General features: G+C 35.3%; 2 protein-coding genes across 3 annotated transcripts; both read left to right on the top strand.

The window, feature by feature from the left end:
- Positions 1 to 352: 352 nt before the first annotated feature.
- LOC136846165 (lys-63-specific deubiquitinase BRCC36-like) lies at positions 353 to 8,884 on the top strand. Of its 2 annotated transcripts, none has more exons than XM_067116948.1 (8): positions 353 to 893; positions 2,976 to 3,109; positions 3,632 to 3,730; positions 4,920 to 5,025; positions 5,702 to 5,790; positions 6,742 to 6,873; positions 7,099 to 7,207; positions 8,231 to 8,884. In XM_067116948.1, exons 2-8 carry the CDS (start codon positions 2,996 to 2,998, stop codon positions 8,401 to 8,403), a joined length of 822 nt encoding a protein of 273 aa, XP_066973049.1. In that variant the 5' UTR covers positions 353 to 893; positions 2,976 to 2,995; the 3' UTR covers positions 8,404 to 8,884. The 2 variants fall into 2 exon arrangements, with proteins under 2 accessions (XP_066973049.1, XP_066973050.1); XM_067116949.1 differs by having other exon boundaries at positions 806 to 893; positions 2,979 to 3,109.
- Positions 8,885 to 11,061: 2,177 nt separating this feature from the next.
- LOC136846166 (26S proteasome regulatory subunit 6B-like) lies at positions 11,062 to 16,337 on the top strand. Its single transcript, XM_067116950.1, is given in 5 exon segments — positions 11,062 to 11,188; positions 12,444 to 12,635; positions 14,033 to 14,716; positions 15,859 to 15,906; positions 15,909 to 16,337. Coding segments are annotated over 5 exon segments (1,251 nt in total). The 5' UTR covers positions 11,062 to 11,152; the 3' UTR covers positions 16,200 to 16,337.
- The last annotated feature ends 584 nt before the right edge of the window (positions 16,338 to 16,921 follow it).

Here is a 16,921-nt window from a genome sequence, read left to right on the forward strand (position 1 = left end):
ATATATATATTATATATATATATATATATATATATATTGAAGAGTACTTAAATGTCTAAATGGTTTTTCAATGGTTTTTCAAAATTCTTCAGCATCTACCAAAACGAACATTTCTTAATGCTTGGCTGCATGAGAATCCATTCAAGGAAAGACAATGACTGTGGGGATAATCCCTACAAAGTAAAATAAATATAATATAATGTAAAGATTCCTTCCATGAAATATCTCGAGGATAGTTAGATCAAGAATGTGCTTTAGCAAGAACGTGGAAGAATAGCTGATAAGAAGGAGAATTTTGAAAAGTTTTAAGACAGTGAAAATGAAGAGCTGATCTCAACATACCATTTGTGACGGTGAGTGAACTAGTCCATTTGGTGGACCTTTTGCGCGATATGGCTTCAGACACAGTCACTGGGGTTTGAAATATTCAAATTACCAGGATAGAGAAAGATATACCGCGAATTTCGTCCATTCAGAGTTTATTGACATTCTAAAGGTTACCACGTACGAACTTATGGCGTACCTTTTGCATGAAATGGCTTTAGATACAGTCACTGAGGTTCAAAAAAATTAAAATTACAAGGGTAAAGAAAGAGATGAATTTCGCCCATTCAGAGTTTATTGACATCCCAAAGTTTACCGATTACCAACTTTTGGTGGACCTTTTTTATGATCAGACACAGTCACTGAGATTTAAAAAATTAAAATTACCAGGACAGTGAAAGATATATAGCGAATTTCCCCCATTCAGAGTTTATTGACATCCCTAAAGGTTACCAACCTTGGCTGAATTGAAGAAGAAGAAGAAGAAGCGCAGAATAACAACAACATCCAAGAAACTGACCCCGTGATTGTGACATTGATTGATGACCAGATAACAGCGCAACAATCAAGTAGGCAATATTTATGCTTGGCTACATTAATTCGACTTATAAAAATGTCTTAAGTTTCTATTTTTTTCTATTTATTGCTGGTTATTGTTTTGGTAAAAGGCGAGACAAGGTACCATGGCGCCATAGGATACGGTGCAAGAACGTTCGCAAATTATTTTTTTTCTTTAAAGTATATTATTGGTCAGTAACACCATAATGGTAGAACTAAGTAACAGGAACGACATTAATTATTTGGTGCAGAGAAAGGGCCTGTTTTTGTGGTTGAGGGGGCTTTGATACACTATTGGGGGCGTCTCTTAACTAGCCTATAGCTCCCCCTTCGGTAGACTAGGCTAGGTTAGGTAAGGTAGATTAGTGTGACGATTTGTATCATTGTTAGGGTAGATTGGTGAGTAGAGGGTCATGAATTACTTCGGGCCGCAAGGCATTTAGGCCGTAACATCCAAAACAACATGAGACGTTACGTTTATGGTATTTACCGTCATTATTTTATGCTTAACGTACATCCCCAAGGGATTGGTACTAAACACGGCGCCCATTTTGCACTGTAAACGTGTTTACAGCCTAAATAACTTACGCGAAATGACCTGAAGTCAATTACTTTGTGGTTGGAGTGAAGCCCCCTCCAGCCAGGTTAGGACACAGCATCGAAGGTTAGGTTAGGTAAAGGTAGGTAAGTCTTTCGGTTATATTCCTCCTGAAATGCATACTATGCCTACGGTAGCTCTGAGCCCGTATTGTGCATTCGCACTCGTTTTTATATTGAAGGGTAAGATTTGGAAATAGCATTCCTGCAGGTATCGTTTTGGTATGTCATGTGGTAGTAAGGGACGAGTCTTAATGAAATTATTGTAGGAATAGTACAGAATGCTGTTTCCATTCAACACCAAGCTTTAACTTAACCTAGTTCGATCTTCTTTTTCTGGTAAGGGGGCAAGTAGATAAGAACTAAAAGCAGTCTTCCAACTAATAAGTTGTACTCAGGCCTATCATGTGGATTGTTTGTAGCTGATATGTGTTTGAATGCTTAAGGTATTTTACTTACATGCTGGTGTAATAATAGTGAATCATTTGAAAAAAAATTTGTTCTTTGGTCATTTGAAGCTGAACATTCCTAAGAGCCGACTTGTCTGACACAATAGAATACAGTAGTTGTTAAAAGTACCTTGTAATGTATTTTTGACAATGTCTAAATAAGCCTAGTGTAGGTAAATCAGTTATTTACAGTGTTGTATTATAATGACATCCTGCTTATTTTGTATTTACATGATCATGAATGGCCATGGATAATAAATTATATTTGTGGTTTCTATCACTTTTAGCTTAATTAACGCACCTACTTATCCAGTCAATCAGAACAATCTAAACACTGATGTTTTGTGTGATACAAGCAAAATACTAGGATTTATTTATGAGATTTGTTGCAAATATTGATGTTTCATGGTTTTTGGATGTTTGATGAATTGGTTTTTACCAATCAAAACAGGTGATACCATGAACTATTTCCTTTTGCTGGAGAGCACAAGACTTTTGTGAGTTTGCAGACTAAACAAGCATGTTGTGAGAGGGGCCTTCGTTTCTATACTTTGGGTGAACATTAAATACTGTTGTCCACTGTAGATTTAGCCCATATACACTTCAGACTGTTCATACTAACAAGCTTCTGGTACATTGATGACCACTTGTTAGCTGAAATTACTACTCATGCAGTTGTGAAGCACTGGGATTTTAGTGCCAAAGCCAAGGCAATTATTAAACAAAACTGTTGTTTTGGGGGGTACAAGTGCCTTAACTTTACAAAATAATTCATCCAGCTGACCTTAGAAAGCTTTGAGAGTGGTCAGACAACCCAGAATAACCATATTCTGATGACAGAAGGATGGAGGAGCCCAGAGAAACTGGTGCCCCTGAAAGGAGCCAAAAATTGATGGATTTGTACCAAAAAAATCATTTTTGTGTACATTTTAATCTTATAAATTTGTAACATGTAAATGCTAATTGAATGATCCAAGTACTGTATGGGGTTACTCTTGATTCTTAGCTGTTATTTTCTGAAGCATACTAATTTTTTAACCCTTGCAGCAGCTACTACCCAGGGCAAGATGTGGGTGTCAAGTGTAAAGTTGGCTGCCGATGCGTACTTGGTATGTCTTCATCATGCATTGACAACAGAAAAAGAAGAGGTTATGGGGCTTCTTGTTGGTCAGTTCAGTGAGGTGAGGCAAAAGAATAGTTCAAATAAAAGCTTTCCTTATACTGTGCTTTATCATTGTTTTTTCTCATTCTCATTGTTTTTGCTTTTCAATGCCGGTGTTTTGTATCAACATTTGCATATTAACATTTAGACTTTTTATATGGGTCTTCCTCTGATTGCAGCTATCTTTCTTCACTTTTGATTGATATATTCTTTAGATACAGTATTATGAAATATATAGAATTTGGTTAAAATGAGTAAGCATCATCACACGGGCATTGATAAGGAAGGAGAATAAAACAGCACAAAGTTATAGGTTTCCTTGGGAAAATGCTATTAAGTGGGGGGAAAAATACTTTTAATCATGGCCCCAGATGTTTATTTATTGAAGACTGATATTATATACCAAAAATGCTCAGTATTAAGACAAAGGTTTCCTTGTTATAATTAGTTTATTTCACTTAAAGAGCCAAAATAGTATTGCTACAAATCTAGTCATAGGTCAGATATTTTAATTGTTGTAACTTGAGGTCATTTTCCATAGGGAAGTGATGTTACCTGTGATATCCATTCAGCAGTGACTTTACGACGATCTGACAAAAGGAAAGATAGAGTGGAAATATCTCCGGAAATGTTAATTGAGGTAAGTTCCCATTTCAGATAGTGAAATGATTTACTTGTGGTCACATTTGGAAAAAGATATTTTGATTCTTTACAGACCACTTTGTCATTGTCATTCAGTTTTTTTTTAAGACTACAGTAGTAGTTACCTTACTACAGTAAACAAACCTTATTTATTATTTTTGCCTAACCCCCAAAAGGTGCCTTTGGCTGACTGCTGAGTTTCTTCAATAGTCAAAATAATTTTTTTAGCAATTCTCAAAATGAGAGTCCCCAGTTGTTGGGATTATTTTATCATTATGTGTCAGTGTTTTTGGTAGACAAGCCTAAAGGCATGAACTTGTATCACAGACACTCACAGAATATAGTGCAAAAATGTTTAATGTAAAGAAATCAGCACAGAAATAGGAAGGTCTAAAATTAATGTAAATTGAAGCAAAAATGTGTATCATTCAAGCAAAACACCTCCCCCACACACACAATATGTCATGGCACCCTGCCCCTCTCAAGTGATTACTCAGTTGTAGTGCTGTTTCTAACTTCTGATTTATCTTCATCCGTTTCACCATTAAGTAAAGTAATTAGAGTGCTTATCTCATACTAGACCCAGGATTGTTGAGTAAACCACAAAATTTATGATAATCAGCTGCTTAATAGTAACTTAATTGATGAAAATAAGACAGAAAACACTGGGGTTCCACTATGCTGCTTCCCAACTGATAATTGATTTGGGATAAGAGAGTACTATGTAAAGTACAGTATACCATAAAATTACTTCACCTCTTTAAAAAAAAAAAAAAAAAAGATCCTTTTGGTGAGCACTGAGTTTAGAAATGTACTTCAGTGTCTCATTAAGGTACTTTATGATATCTTTCGGAATGATTTAAACGAAAGGCTTCTCTGTTGTTTGGCTGCAGTCAAACTGGAAAGAAATTTTTTGTTGCACAAGTTGTAATCATACTTGGTTTCTACTCTCCCAAGTTCTGATTGACAAATAGCAGTGATTGCTGTAGCTTGCTAAGACACTGAGTAAATTGAATGCATAGCAAACTGTGGGTCCCCTTTAGTTCAAAAGATAATCAACTTGAGAATGACTTAAAATTCTTTTGTCTGTGTCACAAAATCAACACTCTGCCAACCATCCTCTGAGCTTCCAAGCATAAATACAAGTGTTTATTGACCATGCAAATTATTTGAAATATATTTTACAGGCTCAACAGCGAGCAGAACAAATGTCTGCTACAAGTGGTTTGCAGCTTCACATTGTTGGGTGGTACCATTCACATCCTCACATTACAGTGTGGCCTTCTGATATAGGTTAGTCAGTCTTCATAAACATTTCATGTCAGGTTTTCCTAGTACATACAAGTCATGTAAGGTTCTCTGTGCACAAGCCTAGAATTATAATGGATTTTCCCCACTTTCCTCTGTTGTGTACACTTTCTGAGTAGTTTTATCATTTGGCTGAATTCTTCCTATGTGGACCTCGCTACTGGTCTTTATTCTGCTATTTCCATGTCTACTTTTCTGACTTTATTCCTTTCCCCATCTCATCACAGACCCATTTTTTACCACATCTCTCAAGCCCTGAATCCTAGCATTTTGTAGTTTCTCAAACAAAAATCTCCAACATATTCATTCTTAATGCCTTTGTCTCTGTTATATGGAGATGGACATGCCATATATATCTTATTTGTAATATTAATAGTAAAGTCACAAGACAATTTTTGTATACAGACACTTCACTAATTTAAAAACCTCCCCTTTTCCACCACTTTTGACTTCTAACAGCTAGCCTATGAGTATACATTGCAATCGATATGAAAGTGAGAAACTTGACTGTGACATTTGATGACCAAAAATGTTATCCGCAAATAAATTTTGTTTAATAAAGAATTATATTTTACTTTGTGTTGGATGAATTTGTAAGAATTTTGAGAAGTGGCAACATGTATTAATAATTTTATTATTAACTACTGAATTTATTTTACAGATTTACAAACACAGGCGGGATACCAGCAGATGGACAACAGATTTGTTGGCCTTATTTTTTCAGTTTACAATGAGGATCAAAAAACTAAGGTAATTTTAGCATAAGTAGCAGGTTTGTTACTTTACTGCTGCTTTTATTGCTAGTCCAGGTAGAAAGAAAAGGTTCAATAAAAGCTGTGAAATAAGCTAGGCATCCACTGCTGTGAGAAAAGACCCATGCCTCACTGCTATAGTGGCATTCACTTCTGTAACTAGTTTGAACGCAACAGATGCATTTCCGGTGTTTTTCATATGGCATGTCATTTTTGCATACCAATATTTGTAACGTGCCAGTGTCGGCTACTTTAAAGAACTGTTTTCAATTGGTCATTATTCTCTTCAAAGCCCTTCCCTCACTACCATGTGTTCGTTCAAAGTGTTGCTACTAAAATGAAGAGTGCTAGAGAGATGGTTAGACTGTACCATAGCTTCATGATCAGCAGACAAATTCACATACACTATTTTATAATTGATTTTTTAACATATTCAACTGTAGCTAACAAAGAATGAACACACCAATACATGTACACACATACATGTCTGATGTAAGAAGCCAGCACTTTATGGTATATAAACAAATCAGTTTGTGACCTTAATTATATTACCACTCTCAATGGTAGTCTTTATATTGTATTAACCTTTTTCTGTGCCTCACTAATCTTTCAGGAAATTTTACAGGTGATACGTTAAGGTATGACTATTAATTTTAATGCAAGAGAAATTTTTAATTCATGATTTTTTCATTTTACTGTCTTAATGTATCAGTTGTTACTGTCTTAATGTATCAGTTGTTTGGAGTTTACTAGCCTAAACTTCACCACACAGGGTAAGGTAGTTCAGTACTTGTTGCATACAACTGTTTTGAGTGATATATTTTGACCGAGAAAGTTCGGGGTTTCTTCATCTCTAAAGGTCATGTAACACTCCAAAGTATAGTTTATTCAAAGAGACATGAATATGATTTCAGTACCCAAGTATTTATTCCATATAATTTATGTGCAGATGGGGAATCATCAAGTAACCTGCTTCCAAGCTACTAATCAAAGTCCTGAAGGAGAAGCACCTCAGTATGTCCGTTTGTCAGTACCACTAGAAATAACACCCACTCCATCTATTGAAGTCAATAATCAGGATGTAAGTCAGTGTGTTTTGAAATGATATATAATGAGTTTGGTTCTTGTTATTTAAATTGTATTTTATCTTAATATAAAGTAATAGTTTTTTAATTTCATCTGAAATATATTTTATGTTGAGGAAGCAATAACATACGTGGCTTGAATCTGCTACAAAAATTTTCATCCATTTTAGTTACGAAACATTTAAATGTGAATCATTAGCAATGTATTTTTATTTTATCAGGCTCTAGAAAATCTTTGTGCAACTCTGTTTGAAGAGCAGAGAGAAGTTCTTGAAGCATCTCGTGAGCTAGCAGACAAGCAACCTTTGGACCACCTACACAATGCTGCAGGTTAGTTAGACTTTCGTCATTCTTTTTACGTAATAAGTAGTATAATATTTTCTATGTATTAAAACACTTTGTTATTTTTTACAAAATTCTTTTAATTGTTAAGACTATTTCCTATTGCTTCCTTGTCAGCATACAGCACATTTCATGGTCTGGCCGTATGTATAAGTGACAGAATCTAAAAAGACGAAAGACCCCTTAATGCAGTCTACATTTGAAAGTTAAACGATATCACACAACCAACACGCAGTTTACACAGTACAGTAATTCCGTATCAATCCTAGCTCCTTATACAGTTAGTACAATCTGGACCTTTATGTACAGTTAGTCGTCAACTTCATTAGTATTTGAAAATGCACTTGGGAAATTTGAAAACACTTTAGAAATATAAAAAATCTGTGGAAGGTCAAAAAATTTGTAATCAAATAAATATCTAAACTGTCGTACATCAGTGTTCTCCATAAATTCAGTTGTTATCATTGAATGCTTAGCGAAAGATTTTCCTTGCTACTTAATGAAAAACTGTGAAACCATTTATGTTGCAACAATGAAGAGTAGCAAGCTGTCCAAGAAAATAAAAGCAGCAAATATCCTTGTTAAACTACTTTTACATAATAATGGTAATGATAAAAAAAAAAAAGTATGCTGTGTTTTTTATTTTCAAATTGGATCACAACTTATGTAAAAATAATTAAACATTGCATTTTTTACACCATTACTTATGCTTGATGTCACTGCGTTGTAAATGTTCCTCTTAAAACATTATTATTCATTACAAGTTTGTTTCAACTTCTGTAACTGCTGCCAGTTAATTGCTATAATAGATTATGTATTTCTGTACTTTCTCAATTTAGCTATTTTCCTCCCAAACTTATATTTATAATCTTATACTGTTGTGTCTTATATAAAGGGGGTGAAATGTAAAAGAGAAATCAATACATATACAAAGTTATGAATAAGAGTGAAAAAGTAAACATTTTCCTATATTTTTAAGTGTTAATCGTATGGCACTCTCCTTTTTAACAGTAATGGTTCGAAGTGTTTGTGGTTTGAGCAGCTCTGTTCTCGGCCCCTTGGTGTCAACAGTAGAAGACCGAACACAGCGAATGCACATCATGACACAGATTCTTAAGCAGGAAGCAGATTATTTGAGGAAAAAATTGAAAGACAAAAATATATCTGCATCAGTTATGGGGTGAAACGCTTTTTGATGTAAGATGGTCAAATTGCGTAAAACGGTAATGATAAATTAATATTTATTATCCTTCTACCCTATAGTGTTTATTTTTGTGATTACATATGACTTTTAAAGATATTGGTGGTATTCAGAATGACATAGAAAAGCTTTAGAAAACTTTTCAATTCTGTAGAATGAGATAACCGTATGTTCTATTATATTTTAATAAATTTTGTATGATCATCTTTGAGGAAAGTGTGTAAGGAGTTACACAGTAAGAAACAGTGAGATTAAAAAAGTAAGGAAAACATGGTAAAATTTCTTCATGATTTGGTTTTTTCTTCCCTTTAGTTGTAATTACAAAACAGTTTTCATGTATCTTTCCATAGTGTGCTTGATTAAAAATTTAAATAATTTCTGTATTGGCCATCTTTAAATACGTTCTGTTTTTATAGCTTTGGCAGACTGCTGTACTGTATATTTATATAAAAATTGTTTGGTTACATAGTTCTTAATTGTTAGCTTTTCCTTTGTGTTTTCTTATTGTAATGTACAAACCTCACTTTTTACTTGAGCTTAATGCTTGAAAATATTAAGGTTGACATGTGCTGACTTATTTTAAAAGTAAAAAATCATGACGTGTCTCAGATGAATATTCCCATACCACTTGGACTTTCTGTACTTTGCAAACCATAATGACATTCACATGTTTACTTGCCAAGTGATTTGATCTGGTTAACTGTGCTATTTCATATTACCTCTCAATACCGAATAATAACGTTAGTACAGCAGAAGTCTCGTTCAGAAAACAAGTAATTTAGAAAAAATAAAAATCTAATGAACTACGACTAAAACTACTTCAGTGTTTGGTCGTGGTACCACTTATGCAAAAAAGTGCCTAGCTCATCACACAAAGAAGAATACAGCAGTTCAATAAGTGGAAATTCCTTCAGGAAATGACTTCTGTACCTGTGTCAATGTGACCCAGCAAGATGTGGTCATGGCCAGTTTATGCAGATTCATCTGGCAACAGCAAATGCTTCCAACTTGAGTCATGGAAGGAATCACTGGTAACCAAGGAGAGTAGACAGCAGTGTTCACTTTGTAGGCCAGTGTTGGTAGTCCTGGATGTTGGAATAGCAATGAAGGGTTCTTGGTAATGTAGAGTTTAATCTCTGCTGCATCTGAGTCTCGGGTGAAGAAATGGGGGCAGGTTGCTGGTTTCCAGGTAAAATCCAATCGTAAATTGTATAAAACCATTTGCCACTAATCCTGTGTAAGGTAACTGAATTGTTTCTGTAACTCTCCTGCAAAGGAAATTTTTCATCCAGTATCCCATAAAACCCAAAATTGTACCATTTTATGTACACTGCCTATACAGCACTGCATATATTCCATAAAATTATAATTAACAGAATAAATAAAATGAAAAGGTCAATACTGGGTCTTCTTATTAGAATATAGAATTTAGGCCAAATGCCAAGCACTGGGAACTATGAGGTCGTTCATCGCTGAAAGGGAAATTGTCAGTAAGGTGGTTTGACAGGTGTAACAAAAGGAAAACCTCCAGTTGCACTATGAAACAATTGTCAGAGAGGGTAAAAAGTCAGATAGAAGAAACTATGAATGGAAAGAGGTTGCAGCTAGGGGCCAAAGGATTGCTGCAATGACAATTAAGTAATGCCTACAGTGCACCACTTGAGGTGCACTGATGGCAATACCCGGCCCCCTACAGGTGGGGCTTCTTTTTTGCTCAATTACGAAATGGCATATCTCTTTGTTTGGCCAAATCTTAAAGTCTTTCGTCCTTGCGTTGTCTTCGGGCCTGGGCAGAAAAGGGTATTGGGTTTCCCTTCCCAATGTCATAACGTTTAGGTTATCCATGTGACATCACTCAGATAATTAGTTACCTAGGAAACAGAGCGAAAATCTGGAATAAAGTGCAGCATTTGAAACAGTGGCACAGAGGTGTTTCTATGCCTTTTCGAACGTCTCTGTTAGCTCCCAGAATCAGGAGGACCGCACCGGGGGTTTCAAACCTCAACACACGGGCTGCCATAAGGCGAGGGCCCTTGCTAGCATATGAACAGTTTTAATCTATAGATTAAAATAAGATATAGTAGGCGGTGTACTAAAAAGTGCAGCAAAAATGGATTTCATAATACAGTGTTTTGGGCCCAACTTTCTTTGTTATTCACTCTAAAAAATTATCACAGCATATGGAAAATCCACGATTGTTTGTAGATTAATTTTATTTACTAATGGACAAAGATAAAAATATCATTACCAATATGATGAAAACAAGTAAGAACAAGCAGTTGGATTGACAAGAGGCTAAAACTTAACAAAGGCGAAATAAAGTGTGTACAGTATCAGCTGGTTCTACTTGAGCCAACTGATATAACATAAAAAAATGAATAATAAAGGAAGCAGTAATTAAGACAAAAGAAACCTTAGAGTATTAACTGATGAACAATGCAGCCAAATCATCATCATACTAAATAAATACACATTTTTTTTTGTAAGCTCATGCACACCTAACTGAAATTTTCTCACTGATTACTAAAGAAAGAATAGAATATAATAATAAAGTTTTATAAGATTTTATTTTGACAAAAATTTGCCTTGTTCATCACGATGCTATCCTATATACTGTATATGTTTTCCAAAAGATGTGGTACCAGTTTGACATTGATTTCGAAAGATGTACCGCCATTGTTTACATGAGTAAAGAAGTCGAAAGTTTGTGACCAGGCAAAAGTTCACCAGTCATGGAAGAAATAGGGATCAGTGTCGCTACCGAAAAGGTAAATTTCTTGTGTATTTTAGCCAAAAAAGTGCATAAGGTAGATACATTTAACAAGCGAATGAGATATAGAGTTTGTTGAGTACAAGAGTTATGTGAAAATGGCGTGAGTTACTTTGGCTGAGAATGATACATTGGAAAGCACCCTAAGCTCGGTCAGAGAAAAATTATTTACGGAATTACGAGCAATTGCATGACAAAGTAATTATTGGGGAATTAAGAGAGTAATTAGGGAATTAAGAACCATTGCATGAAGTGATTATAATCGTGCGCACATCGATGTGCACGCTACTACGTTTCCTACCTTTACAACAAAGCCGGGGTACGTTCAACGAAGGTTAGGTTAAGATGCATCTGTTGGAATATGGCTTGGATCTGATTTTAAGTTGGTCGTAAATGTACCTCAATTGGCCAAGTCTTGTTGGTTTTGGTGTATTTTCAGTCAGTAACCTATGAAAATAGCATGGCGTCTATGAAAAATATTTTTAAATTTTTCAGATGACTAATATTCAATGTAATAAAATTCGTAAATCTTAGAGGGGGCCATTTTCTCATCAGAAATTTTGCATTAGCTTAGCCTACCATACTGTAATTATCAACGTTTCACTTTAAGCCATTATTGCATTTCAGACATGAAAATATAATAGGCCTTTTAGGGGTTGGCATTCACTTGGACAGGGGGAATTTGCCCCCCTTAGCACCCCCTAACCTAACTTAATATAGGATAGTGGGTACTTATTTCGTAATTTTATTAATTTTGTATACAGTATATCATTTGCCGGGAAGGATCCCAAAAATTAAATCTAATCTAACCTAATCAACAGAAAACTATATTTTAGTTGGAGCCATGTGCTTACCTAACCAGGAAAGCTTGCCCCTCTTGGACCCCTTCCTGACCTAACCTGGGGCTGCATCCTTACCTTGCTAGGGGGCTTTGCCTCCTGGACCCCCTCACCTAACATAACCAGGATTCCAGGTGTTCACCTGTAGAGGGTAGTGCTATCAGTGCACCTCATGCAGTGCACCGTAGGCATTACTTAAGATTCTTAAAATGTCCCTTCAACCCCTAGCCGCAACCCCTATCATTCCTTCTACGGTACCTGCATTCGTGTTGTTCCTTTTACTCTACCTGCGTTCATGTTATTCTCAGTTTCCATTTCATCACTGCATGACCTCATAGGTGCCAGCGCTTGCCCTTCGGTGTAAATTTTCACGGTATATTAACTTAAATTTGTAAGTAATTTTTTGTTTTACAGGTCGAAGAGACTACAGATGTGAAAGGTCCAGCTGTAGGGGGACTTACTATGGTCAGCGATGAGTCAGCAAGAGACGACTATAATACATACAAGAGATTACTCCAGAACCTTGAGTACTTACGTGTACAAGAGGATTATATTAAAGATGAGCTACAAAATCTGAAAAAAGAATATAGACATGCACAGGAGGAGGTACAAACTTGTTTGTGTTTCTGTTTGCCAGTCTTTTGTAGTTTAGATTATTAATGCTTGACAGTTACTTATCAGAAGTTTTTGGGGTATCAGCATCTGTCAATTTATCAAGCTCATCATTCAGCATTGTTGAAATAATGTTAAGCATTTATATCCCATCCTGGTTGTGTACATTTTAAGTTTCCGGTGGGAAATTTTGCTAACACTTTCTTCTCATATGTCAAATACTTGAAGTTATCATTGTCATCATCAAAACCATTACCTTAGCTGTTTCTTTTGTGGTCCTATCAGCATCCTTTTTAGTGTATGACCTGTGTAAGTCCGAGTTCTTCCAACCTCTTTGATGTGTGCACATGCGCTCACATAAGGAATGATTTTTTTTCACTTTTGTCTGTCATGTGCTTTTCCTGCCTGGACTGCTGTCAGGTCTAAGTCTTCACACACTATTTTTTTGTATCTTCTTGGGGTTTTCAAAAGGTCTTCATCTTGTTACTTTCATATCTAATGTTTTTTGACCAGTTGCTCATCATCCCTTCTGATCACATGTCTTTTTGTCCAGCTGCTCCTCATCCCTTCTCATCACATATCCAGACTACCCAGTCTCTTAGATCTGTTTCTTCTAATTCTAACTTAACTGTATCTCTCCCTGAATTCCCTATTCATAATACAGTCTTCAGTGTACTCCAACTCTGAATTTTAACATTAAATGTTCCCATCTTTGCAAAATATCTCGTATAGGCCCTGTGTACCCAGTGTCAGTATTAAAACTTTCATATTCCAAGTATAGTGTATAATCCTGCAATCTTTTACTTTGACGCCACCCATACTTTTCATTGACTTGCCCTTCTGATCATCCTGATTTTGGAGAGTTATTGAGAACACATGCCTAAGAACTTTTATTATTCTTTCTTTTTCAATTCTATCACATCATCAGCCATTTCGTCTTTGACCCACAGAATTAAAAAAGATTAAAAAAAAAAAAACAGTCCCTGCTTCGCTCATCCTCCAACTGTTGAATCAGGGATGTATCTCATAAACAAAAGTACATGTAACCCATCTTGTCTCAGTGTCTTTCCACCAGAGTTTATATTTGTTTTATGTATCACTACCAGTGGTTTTTGTTCCAGCAACTTTATGCCTTACTTCCTGAACACAACAAATGTCCATGTTTGTTCTTGTTAGTACTTTGACCTCTTCCCATATTTTTCCCCCTCATAATTTCCGTATTTATAGCTTTGATTTTTAATTACTGTAATGATCATGCTATATATTATATCTTCCCAAGAGATTCTATGCTTATCCCACCCACCTGAAAGTTGCCAAGTACTATGAGAAGTCACATCATAGACATTAGGGGAAACATGCCTTCATTGATTGTAATTTTTTGTTTGTTTCAGGTTAAGCGTATTCAGAGTGTACCTCTAGTAATTGGTCAGTTCTTAGAGGCTGTAGATCAAAATACTGGAATTGTTGGATCAACTACTGGCTCTAATTATTATGTGAGAATATTGAGTACTATTGACCGAGAGTTACTCAAGCCTTCGGCATCAGTCGCTCTCCACAAACACAGTAATGCATTAGTAGATGTCTTACCACCGGAGGCAGATTCCTCCATCTCAATGTTACAGGCTGATGAGAAACCTGATGTAACATATTCAGACATTGGAGGTCTAGACATGCAAAAACAGGAGATTCGTGAAGCTGTCGAGTTACCTCTTACTCACTTTGATCTTTACAAACAAATCGGAATTGACCCACCCAGAGGTGTGTTGATGTTTGGGCCCCCTGGCTGTGGTAAAACTATGTTAGCAAAAGCTGTTGCTCACCACACAACTGCATCATTCATCCGTGTTGTGGGGTCTGAGTTTGTACAGAAGTATTTAGGAGAAGGGCCACGTATGGTTCGAGATGTGTTTCGGCTCGCAAGAGAAAATTCTCCTGCAATTATTTTCATTGATGAAATTGATGCCATAGCCACCAAGAGATTTGATGCACAAACTGGAGCAGATCGAGAAGTCCAGAGGATTCTTTTGGAACTTCTTAACCAGATGGATGGTTTTGATCAAACTACAAATGTTAAGGTATTTGTGGTCTTTTATTTTACATACAGTCTTAGTCCTCACTAGGAATAGGTAATGGCTTACATGGTCATGACCTTTGAGATAGTATTATTTGTCCCCTGGAAATTATAAATAATCACAAAAAACATTCTAGTTGAAATTTCTACAATGTGTTAAACAGTGGCATACTTGTGTGAAGTGATAGAATTGTAAGAAGCAGGATTATAATCCACCTGTATCTTCAGGTAATTGGGAGTTCCCCCGCCCCCATATCATTCTTATAATAGGCATATTGTTATGCAGTGAATTGCTCAAATCCAAAGGTGTTGGAATTATTTTTAGAACTAACCATTTTACACTTAAAATTCCTAATTTCCTTCACAAGTCAGTCTTAATACAACAGCATTTATTAGAATCATACATTTAATGAGCAAGATTTTCTCTGGTAATGTGTTGACAGTTACCAGTAATAAGAAATTTTTTTGGTTACATGATGTTGCTGTTTCATATACAGGTATTAAATACAGAAAAAAACAGTGATACTATATCAGATATGAAATAGGTATACAACTTATTAGATGCCTCAAGTATCTGGCCTTCTAGGGTAGAATCCAAAAAAATTACAAAGGCCCTATGGTATATCCTTTACATTGAGATTTCAGGATATCCTTCAGCTAACAATGCTCCCAAATAAGTTTTAACCTAAGCTTAATTCCATTACTCTTATGAGATGAGATTTATCTGCAAAATGCATCTTGTCTAGAAGGGTATCCCTACAGAATTTGTCATCATAAAAGATTAATTAAGACATTGTTACATAGCTTATAAATTGATCCCAGAAGGGCTTTTGTTCTTATTTACCAAAAAATAATGTGCCTTAGTAAGCTTTCAAGTCATTAGTTGCTGCCTTTGTAATTTGTTTTGACAGGAATACAAACCTCTGCTTTCATAGATTTGGATCATAGGAAAAATACAAATTACTTTAATTTGGTATTTTTCAGGGATTTTCTTTTTTAATTTAATAGGTTTTTAGTATTATAACAATGGTACATTTTACTGCACATTTAGCTAATCGTACATGAGATTTTCAACCACTTGTATAATTTTTGTTATGTACTACATTTCTGGTGGTTTAAAGTCATTTTTAAATTTCTTTATTACAGGTTATAATGGCTACAAACCGAGCAGACACCTTAGATCCAGCATTGCTGCGCGTCCAGGTCGTCTGGATCGTAAGATCGAATTTCCCATGCCAGATAGAAGACAGAAACGTCTCATTTTCTCCACAATCACTGGCCAGATGAATTTAAATGAAGATGTCGATCTTGAAGATTACGTTGCCCGTCCTGACCGTATATCTGGTGCGGATATTAATGCCATCTGTCAGGAAGCTGGCATGCATGCAGTCAGAGAGAACCGTTATATTGTTTTGTCCAAAGACTTTGAAAAGGCTTATAAGAATAATGTTAAAAAGGACGAATCAGATCATGAGTTTTATAAGTAATATTTCCAGAGTAGTTACTGTACATCCCTTTTTCATATCCTTTACATTACAATACATATAGAATTAGATTGTGCCTAGAGATCCCTACATTCAATTCTCAACCATTTTATTATCGATAAAGTTTAGGAGAATGTATAATTATGTTTTAGTTTTTATACAAATGCAGTCTTTTTGTTCTTTTTATTCAGGTATCGTCAGCTATTTTATTATATTGATTTTCGTCATTTGTACAAATAAAAGGGCCCGAATTTCTACATAACATAATGATTATTTTTGCAGCTACTGCTGCAGAAGTCATGACATCTGGGTAGCACTGTGTTACGATTAATCCCTTCTTAGCATGTTAACTTATTCTTGACCAATAAATTATGGTATTTTTGGGTGAAAATTTAATGTTGTGTTATTTTCCATATGAGGGTACTATAGTAGAGTATTCTTTTGCTTTCAGTGGTGTTTGCTCAATATACAGTACAGTGAAGGCAAATTTTTTTTATCTTTTAATCTGTTGTAGCAGGTTAAGTGATTAAAGTTTGAGATGACCATGTATGAAATGATTTTGTTATTGTTATCATCACTATGCCAAATAACAAATGGTAAATCAAGGCTCTGTGGACAACACAATCTCAAATTCAAAATTAAATTCTATTGCAACAAGGATCCTGTTACTCTTTTATGAATATTTTAATCAAATGATTATTTGAATAAAAAAAGAATTATCAGTA

The sequence above is a fragment of the Macrobrachium rosenbergii genome, chromosome 14 (assembly GCF_040412425.1).
Source record: "Macrobrachium rosenbergii isolate ZJJX-2024 chromosome 14, ASM4041242v1, whole genome shotgun sequence".
Taxonomy (NCBI): domain Eukaryota; kingdom Metazoa; phylum Arthropoda; class Malacostraca; order Decapoda; family Palaemonidae; genus Macrobrachium; species Macrobrachium rosenbergii.

Coding starts and splice junctions, on each gene's coding strand:
- LOC136846165 (XM_067116948.1), top strand. CDS start 2,996: ATGTGGGTGTCAAGTGTAAAGTTGGCTGCCGATGCGTACTTGGTATGT. Junction 5,791..6,741: donor ATGAGGATCAAAAAACTAAG/GTAATTTTAGCA, acceptor ATTTATGTGCAG/ATGGGGAATCATCAAGTAAC. Junction 7,208..8,230: donor CCACCTACACAATGCTGCAG/GTTAGTTAGACT, acceptor CCTTTTTAACAG/TAATGGTTCGAAGTGTTTGT.